Below are 9,600 nucleotides of genomic sequence, written 5' to 3'. Positions count from 1 at the left end.
GGGTGGATGACGATTACTTGCGGGCGGGGGGAGGCGGTGGGAAAATGCGTCATTTTGTTGCTGCACTGCATCGTCTCGATAGTGTTGTGCATCGGTAACGCTTTGGATGCCACGAATTTCCACCACCGGGAAAGGGTAAGCCTTTCCAAACACAGCACGGAAACTTTAGGAACAATTAAGAACGTGTGTGCGATGAGCAGAATGGGGACCAATTTTCACGAAATGTTCTTTACGGGCCAACGGGACGCACTTGGTGGTATTAATTTTGGTGCAAATTAATGAGAAATTGCAGCTGCGCTTTCACTCGAAGCGTTTGGCCAATGCTTGTGAGGAAAGCGTTGCGAAATTTGTTTTGCAAGGAATGTTCCCATCTCAACGGTTATTTTCGAGTTGTAAAACAGCACCTAAATGAAATTTCATCAGAAATACCTCATTTAAATGCAAGAAGTTCCTCACGCTTTTCTTTTCTTTTTTCTTTGTTACAAAGAACGATTCAATTTTTTGAAATTTTGTTTAATGTTCTTTAGCGTTTTGATTTACGAATGGCGAATTATGACTTTAACCCTGTCACGACCGTAAGCTATTCAAGCCTAAATTTGGCAATGCAACACAATATTTTGGCTATTTTGGGCGTAAAATAAGAGAATATCACCAGAAACCCAAAAACCAGTAAACAAACAAACAAACATATCGGAATTTCTTTCATTTGCTTTCCACTACAAATTACATGATGAAAATTCTAAAAAAACAGATCTTAGCCATTTCTATAAGAAAAATAATAAAGTCATCAACTTACCAAATACTAAGTTTTTGTTGTTGGTTGAGCCCACGAATGGTTTGGTTTTTGGGCAATTAATTTTAATAATCTTTTTTGTTTATTCGTTCAGAAATACATTTACCGCCTTAGACATAATGTTTTCTTTGATGGTTTGTTTCAAAAGTATCGTTTTGATAATAGTTGAACAAACAGTAACGAGTCCTTTTAGAATTTTTCTTTTTTAAATCTCAATGTATTCAAAAAACAGTCATCTTTGCACGTTTACGATTACTGTACAATATTTTCCTTTTAAATTAAGATGTAACTGTCCTGTGAAATATCAGATTTAAGAAAAACGTTAAAAAAAATATCAAAATGTCTTCAAAGCAATCACTACAAACTAAATAACACATAAAAAGGAAAGCCGTGTATCAACCGTAAATTATATTAAAAATGTGTCAATTTAATTCCAGCTATTCTTCAAATAAATTTTAAAGAGAATAAAAATAAAACCACGAGAATAAAAATTTCATTGGAAAATTTTAATCAATTGAAGGATTAAAAATGATTTTCCTTAAGAGATAGAAATGGTTTAAAAAAAAATACCTCCGTGAATTATCACCCTAAGGACTGATCGCTCGAAATAGACAAACAATATAAAAAAAGACTCACGCTTACTCCGCACCAGCTTCGAGTTTTCCACGAACCAACTGCGGGCCCTGCCCTTCGGCCATCCATAACGCGTAACGAATTGCGGAACTTCTTGTTAACGATTTGACACGTCCTTCATGTCTTCTCATTACCCTGCGCTTCACGCAGCGGTACCGTATGTGAGGCCACACGAACCAAGCTCACCCTAAAACCGTAGAAAGAGATGCAGTCGAATTCCTTTACCCGCTTTCTGGCCTCCCTCGGAGGTGGAACTCGGCAACAAAAAGGTGGAACGAAGCAAACGGCTTCTGCCACCGTCCGTGGAATGTCCTGTAACTTCTGTAGCCGGCTTCTGCATTAGGACCACCGGGGGAAAGGAAAAAAAGGACACCCCGGTGGAAGCGAAAAGGACTCCGATTATATTTCAGCGTTTTTTTTTTGGCCTTCCTTCTTTCACTTGCAAATAAATTTTCGGCGTGTGTGTGGTTTTTCAATATGCCGCCGAAGGTTAGAAAAGCCGACTGCTTCTACCAGGATAACGCCTATATCGTGCGTCCCGGGGGTAACAAAAATCCTCCACTGCCATGTCCTTTCCATGTGTCCGTTCGGTGCTTCTTTTTTTTCAAACCTTCCCGTGATGTCGTGATTAGGACCGTGTCCTGTTTTACATTTTCATTCCATTCATTCGCGTCATCCCTCGACCAAAGGATGGGCTGCCAAACAAATTCAAGCAATTTTTCACGCACATCAGTTGGAAAAACGAGCAGGGTGGGACGAACGAAAAAGGCCGGAGAGTGGAGATGCCGAAGAAAAAAAAAACAGCTGTACACGAAAATAATCTCATACGACGGGGACACCCGGGAATCCAGCTGGAAGTCGCTCTAATTAGCCGGAACGGAAGCGAATGATTTTCGGTTCCGCCTGATTTGTGCATCCCGAAAAATGTGCACAAGGCCCAACCGAATGGTGGCGTACAAATAAAAAAGAAAAATCAAACGCATGGAAAAACATACAAGAGCTCCTTGGATGTATTTTAACTTGACAAAGACCGATCAACTAATGCATCCGCCGATCGATGTGTTTAACTCGCAAACGGGAGAAAAAAAAATAAGATCCCACAGAATTCGGCACCCAAGACGAAAACCGGCACCGAGAAGATTTACTTCAATTTTCAGCACGGATGGAAAAATCAACACTCCAATCTGTTTGATCTGTTAATAGTTTATCGGTATTATTGTTTTTCGCTCCTCCGCTCCAAGGAGTCGATCGTTCCTCCTTGTTTCTCTATGATTTCTTCTCTACCCACACTTTTCATCACCCTCGGACGGGTTTTCTTCGTATGCAGCCAACTTCGAGGAAGTTTAGGATTATTGAACACACCAAAGTGCAGCCACGGACAGCATTTTTAAGGACGGTTGAAACAATATTTACTCATCTGCTTCCTGGGGAAATACGCGACCGAAGAGGTGTTTGCGCACGGAAATGGCCCGAAACGTGATGAGTTTTGATCTTCTTGAGGTGTTTTTTTTTTTCTTTTTCGTAGGTGCCTCACTTGTTATATTTTTACTTTCCGAAAAAAACCTAATGGTTTTAGGAAAACACGAATAAAGAATAACAAGCTTGTAATTTGTTCCGAACTGAACCAACATTCATCAACGAAATGTTACAAGCTTTTGGCAAAAATAATTTGAATGAGAAGACGGTAAAATTCGTTTAGTTAATGTTTCTGGTATAAAAGCAAAAGCAACTGAACATTTTCGTTCTTTTGTAACGAATCCAACACCCACAATAAACCCCGCATCAACAACTCACCGGATAAAACTGCAAGGAATTCACAACAAATGTTCAATGTCTACACTAAATATTTCTATAGAACTTCTACACTACAGGAATGAATTGTTTATGATGTAATTACACAACAGCTGCACTTTGCGATGTATCATTTATCTAAATTGTCTTAGAATCAAATTCTCATTCGTTAAGTAGGTACACTTAGGTAAACTATTTCACTTATACCATTACAAAAATAACTCACGTTGTTCATTTGGGAAATGAAAATACAACAATCATAATTTTTATTGTTACACACATGTTTAAAAAACCAAGTTTAATAACGAGCCTGAAGGCCGTCCTAACTAGTCCCTGTCTAAATCATAACTGTCGAGTTCGCGTTCCGCTAGCCGTTGGGAGCACCGGGAAGACTGCTGACGTTCGTCCGATCGTATCTCAAATTCCGTTCATCTTAAGTTTGCTCTTATCAGCTTCCTCTCACAATCCATAAGAAGTTGCACAAACATCACTAGAAACACACTCAAACGCGTAAAAACAAAACCAAATTCAGTTTCAACGAAAGTTGTTGATAACAACCACATGATCCACCACATACCGTGGGAAATTGCACTATCAAAAATGCCACTATTTTTGGCTACATTTTGCGGTGACGCTAACCCAATCAAATTGTTGTCTAAACCTGCTGCCTTTTTTCTCACGCCTCAGGACATATAAAATAGCCTCGCGATTCACAATCGATCATCAGAAGTGTTGAAGAACCAAGTTGTGAAGCAATTAGTGTCCCTTCGCCATGAAGGCTCTCGTGTGTGTTGTGTTGTTGTTCGTTCTTTTCTCATTCGGGACCACCTCGGATTCCGAGAGATATGGTGTAGATTTGTTTATGAGTAAACTTTTCTTTCGGCAAAATGGACTACCGGAAATCACAAGTGCTAAAACGGAAACCGACAGTCTTGGAGAGAAACTTAAGGAATCATTGAAGGTAAAAATATATTGTAATGTAAAAAATGTTCAAATAAAAGAACCAATAGCTTGGTTTGACTTTGCTGCAGGAGGTGCAAGAAAAGTTGTTGGAATTGGAGAAGAGCTTAAAGAAAAGAGACGACTTCCTGCAGTCGATGGAACGCTCTATGAAGGTAAATTACATATTACTCTTCACTTCAAATATGTCCAAAACCAATTGTTCAAATGCTTTACTATTTGCAGCAAATGGAAGATTCTATGAACGGGAGATATGAAACGCTGCAAGACAAGCTTGCTGAATTAAAGCAGAATCATACTCTTGCTAAGGATGACGTTTTCCAGGAGTTGAGTTCGACTCAGGAAAAGTATGAAAGTCTACAGAGCACGTTGATGGAATTGGAGAACAATATTACCGCAAGGGACGACTCCTTGCAGGCTATCGAGCGTTCTATTAAGGTACCAACATTAATTTTGCAATACGATCTTAACCATAGAGTTGTTTGCATGTAACATTCATTGAAGAACTGATTTACAGTTAGGATTTATTTTATCCAGGAACTTGAACGCGATGTGAAAGAGCGAGATGAAACTCAGAATGGTAACCTGATTGAAATCAAAAAACAAGTCCAGGCAAAGAACAACACCCTGCTTGAGATGATACGGAACATGACCAGATTAGAAGACCATTCGAAGGTTAAACTTGAAGAGCTAGAAGCTAACCTCAACAAGCTGCAAAATGAAACCGAATTAATCAAGAACTATAGTATTCCTAGCTCATGCAAGAGTATATCATCAAAACAAACTGGTTCTTATACCATCCATCTTGGGAATGGTCAATTTAAAACGGTATATTGTGAGCAGGTCGCATTCGACGGCGGCTGGATCGTATTCCAGTATCGCTTCAACGGGAAAGTTGATTTCTACCGAACCTGGGATGAGTATCGCGATGGCTTTGGAACTCTCGACGGGGAGTTTTGGTTAGGTTTGAAGTATCTTCACCAGCTAACCTCAACCCGGAAGCACGAGCTTATGGTGGAAGTGAAAGACTATGACGGAAACTACGGCTATGCAAAGTATGATCACTTCGAGATTGGCAGTGAAGCGGAAAAGTTCGTCCTGAAGATTGGAAATTACATTGGAACGGCTGGAGATTCAATGGCTTCGAATCAGGGCATGAAGTTCACTACTAAGGATAGCGATAATGATGTTGATAGTGGAAGGCAATGCGCCGAATATAAAAAAGGAGCTTGGTGGCACAATTCATGCACCTATGCCAACCTCAACGGACCGTATGGAAACTTATCAGGTGATAAAGCGATGCATTGGAGCTATTTTAAAAATGACTACCGCGGCATGGCTTATGCCAGAATGATGATTCGTGAAATCGATTAAAAATGGATCCTATAAAACGAGTTACGCACAACCGATTGATAATAACATGTGTTGTAAATGTTTCTTTCGATCAGAAGGTGATACCACTTATCACGATACAAATGGCACAAGAGATGACCTATACTTTATCAATCAAATTCAAATAAAACCCCTTTGGGTATAAAAATGTCAAACCATTTAATGTGTTTCCTTGCGTCCGTCTTTGCGAGGCTAAATTCCAAACTGCTTCGATTTTTTTCACTTGGTGAATCGCAAACAAAAACAAAAGCAAATTAACTTCTGGACGTTTCATGTGCGGGTGGTTTTATGAAAAGCAATCATATATTTTTTGAAATATTAAGTCAATTCCGAGCTATTCCAAATGACAATTGAGCTGGTACGTTTTTTGGAGTACGATCAGCAAAAATTGATACTTCTTTGATAAAACAGGGTATGGACAAAACAATTTGCAATTGTTACGTTAACATAAAACCTTATGAAAAATAACCAAAATCAGAATACATTATACATGAATACATAAATTGGTTTTTAAGAGAAAATCGACAGACAAGAAAATATTCATCCGTTGATAATTTGAATCTAGAAATATTTACCCTAAGAACGACGTTAATCCTCCAGAATGTCATGCGTCGCAGAAAAAAGGACCTCTTGGCGGACGACCATGCCCCACTGAGAGTATCCTTGCCTGCCCCCTTACGCCGTGTGTAACCCCCTACCGAGTGTTAACGCACCGAAAATAATTACAAACGTGCGAACAGGTATGTCCACCCCGCGGAGCGTTCAGCCTCACGCGTTCAAGGAGGTCCAAAAGATGCCTCGTGTGTCCTTGAGGTGGGCAATTATAAGGACCTCCAACGTGCAAGTGCTCGAGGCCTACATGGAAGGTGGAGAAGGAACATCGACGGGATGTACGCTGGGTCTCGGACTTCCCGCTGCCAACGTTTACCAAAGCAGAAATGGTCCGTAAAATGAAGGATCCTTGCGGCGTTGGATGTTCGATGCAAATCAAATGACGCGTTGTCATCCCCGCTCAGGCGTCGGAAGGACATCAGTCCACCGACGGACGGATGGGCGCATCGAATCGGAAGGCGTAAGGTAAGGCTCGTGGCCATCGGTCAGGTGAAATTTACCACCAGCAAACCGTGACCTTCACCCTTAGGCACAAAGGGAGGACATAAATTCTCAAACCTTCTGCATAATTCATTCCACCGTCGTCCTTCGCCTCGACGATCGTCGCGAAAGGCAAATAACTCACCGCACTTCGCACTGACCCAGTTCACCAATTTGCATTCGATCCGGGAAACTGGGAAACGGGCCGGCGGCCCATAACTTCCGTCGAATCGTGCCCGCGCGACATCCCACGTTAATTAGATGCACCCGACCTTCGCGAGCGGGTGGCCTGCTCTCCGGAAAATGCTGACAAAAATGCTAATCGAAGAGGGCCCTCGGCGGAAAGGAAAATTATGGCCAGCCCTCCCTTCGTGGGGTGGATCCTTGTGCGCCCGGTTTTCGACGAAAACCCCATATTAATGGCATATTAATTTGCATTGTCAAGTGTGTTTTGAATAATTGTCCTAATTGGTATCATTCTTCCCGCGCTCGGAAAATATGTGATGTTTATGCACGGTGCGCGCGTATGCCCGTGGTTTGTTTGTGCGCCTGGAATGTCCGGAAGGAAGAGACGTGCTACAAGGATGCCATCTCAGCGCCATCTTCCCGGAAAGGGAGGGAACCGCGGGGAGGATGTTTATCGTTTGTTTATGCCAATGAGATGCCCTGTAATTGCCTTTTCATGATGATGCCGATGACGGAGGCGATGATGTCGGGCTCGTGTGAAACAAAGCCCCCAAGCAGATCCTTTCCCCTTCGGGCGACGACGTCAAGTACGAGTTCAAGTCGAGCGAAGATCGATGGAAACTGCTGAAGTCGGCAAACGTCTATGCCTCGAATAACGGATTTTAGAGCAGCCTCTCGGCGTTCCAGAAGAAGTCCTCGTCGAACGAGGATCCCCCTGAAATGGGTCAACCGACGCACCAACCTCCGTGCTGACGTACGCAAGTGTCTTCTCCATCTCGGCTCAACGAACGCCAACGACATCGAGATGTGGTGACTTGCCCTAATGTTCTTCTAACGAGCAAACGTTTCATCGTGAAACGGAGAAACAAACAAACTACCAACCGTTTGACCCACTATGTGAACAATGGTTTTTGAGCCTTATTAAAGCCGCTTCAGCTTAAAGTGCTCCAGTTAATGGTGCTTGAAATGGAACGCAAAAGAAGTCCTTTCGATGTAGAACGTTTTTCCATTCTTGTTGCGGGTGGCTTTTTTTTATTTTACAAACTACTCTTACATCATCTATAAAGCCAAATAAAATTATGTTTGATCCAATTAACTCTAACGTTTAGTACCAGTGTATTTACTTGTGTTAAACATCCCTTTTTATGACCTCCTCAGTATATTTATCACAATTTACCAACATATGAAACTATATGCAGTTTACAGTGACAACTTACTTTAAAAAGTAATTATTGTAGTACATGGGCTATCTTTATCAGTTCTTGCATCACTCGAGGTGTTTTGGTACTATTACACGTTTTGGTACGTTTACATTTCCTTTCAGTTAATTTTTAGAATTGACGAAATCATTGTCGTGATCTCCACGAAACATTTTCTCTATATAGTTTAAGAAATCCAAATTCGACTATATTTTCCTCACCTCTTTTCTTTATCCAACCACTCAAGTTAACTTCAATCACAAGACTGCTCTTCATCTGTTCTCGTTTCAGTATATATGCTTTTTCTTCCTTTGATTTGAACGCTGATCTATCTCCGTTCTAGTAGGCTATAGTTCCAAATTATCATTGCCATCTAGCTTGCGAATAATTTCGACACTCATTCATCCGTTCGTTTCGTTCAATTCTTTCATTTTTATCTTATCTCGGCTCAATCCCTACATTCATTTTGGGCTTCAGTGAGTTTCTAGTTTCTTAGTAGTAAATTGGTTACCGGTTCTTTGAGAAAAAAAATAATAAAAAATATAATAAAAATTGAAATCCTAGTTAAATTTAAAAAAAATATCTCCTTCTTTATTCTTCAAATCAAAACTCAGAAATTGGATTGACAATTGGTAAAGAAAGGTAAAGCACACAAAAATGCGGCAGTTTTTTTCTTTTGTAATACCTGCAATAAAAATAACATAACATACAATTTGTATTTGATGAACAGCAGAAATAAAAAAAACATATTCATATTTTTTAAAGCTGCTGGACAAATTAGAGTTTTTAACCAAAAAAAACTGTCAAACAAAACTATATGCAATGCTCAAACTTCTTCTCTTTCATGTTGGATATCTGGCGCCAATTCTTAGACGTATTCCGAAAAATTATCGTGCAGGAAGTTAGAAACGATTAGAAAACTCAACTGACATATCCATGCTGGTATGAAAGTTAATGCACCAAAAACCACAAATCCACAAATGAACGAAACCATTCGTCAGTTTGGTCCGTCACCGCCGAATTCTTTACCATTCCGAGACACTTGAGGATGCAAACTTGTTGGCGGAACTTGTTTTATTTAAGAACTATCAACAACGCTTGGCTGACGGTGGTGGCAACATCAAGGAACGTGGCACCAAGAGACGCCACCGGATGTGTTCCGGCCGCTTCGAGCGTCGTCGAAAGCATGCACCTTTTGAGCCGCACAAACATGACCAAAATTGTGCCCCAAACATATACCGAGAACAAAGGAAAAACTGTCATTTTTGCGAGGGGCGCAACACCGAGTCAACAAATCGACTCGGGAAAGGGACGAACTTTTAAAATGCGTGTGCTACTTGGCAGGCGGGATTGGATCGCGGAAGACTCAGTTCTTCCTGTGAGGAATTTGAATTTGTCGGAGGAAAACTCCATTTTTCGAGCGCTCTTTTTCTATTCCTTCCTCAAACACACACGGTCACCTTCGTGGTGTTCCAGAAGATGTAGGGAAAGTACAAGAAATTGGGCCTTCTCTTTCCTGCTCCTCCGGAATGTTTACCAAAGTCCTGGCGCTTA

The 9,600-nt window shown here is 40.9% G+C and overlaps 1 protein-coding gene across 1 annotated transcript; it reads left to right on the top strand.

Moving 5' to 3' along the window:
* The first annotated feature begins 4,326 nt into the window (after positions 1–4,326).
* On the top strand, positions 4,327–7,600 carry LOC131269462 (angiopoietin-4-like). Its single transcript, XM_058271833.1, has 4 exons — positions 4,327–4,332; positions 4,403–4,615; positions 4,715–5,365; positions 7,514–7,600. Exons 1-4 carry the CDS (start codon positions 4,327–4,329, stop codon positions 7,598–7,600), a joined length of 957 nt encoding a protein of 318 aa, XP_058127816.1.
* The last annotated feature ends 2,000 nt before the right edge of the window (positions 7,601–9,600 follow it).

This window comes from Anopheles coustani, chromosome 3 (assembly GCF_943734705.1).
Source record: "Anopheles coustani chromosome 3, idAnoCousDA_361_x.2, whole genome shotgun sequence".
Classification (NCBI taxonomy): Eukaryota; Metazoa; Arthropoda; class Insecta; order Diptera; family Culicidae; genus Anopheles; species Anopheles coustani.
Note: the sequence above shows the minus strand (reverse complement) of the source record. Positions and strands in the feature narration are given on the sequence as shown.

Coding starts and splice junctions, on each gene's coding strand:
- LOC131269462 (XM_058271833.1), top strand. Junction 4,616..4,714: donor CTATCGAGCGTTCTATTAAG/GTACCAACATTA, acceptor TATTTTATCCAG/GAACTTGAACGCGATGTGAA. Junction 5,366..7,513: donor CTAAGGATAGCGATAATGAT/GTTGATAGTGGA, acceptor AACGGATTTTAG/AGCAGCCTCTCGGCGTTCCA.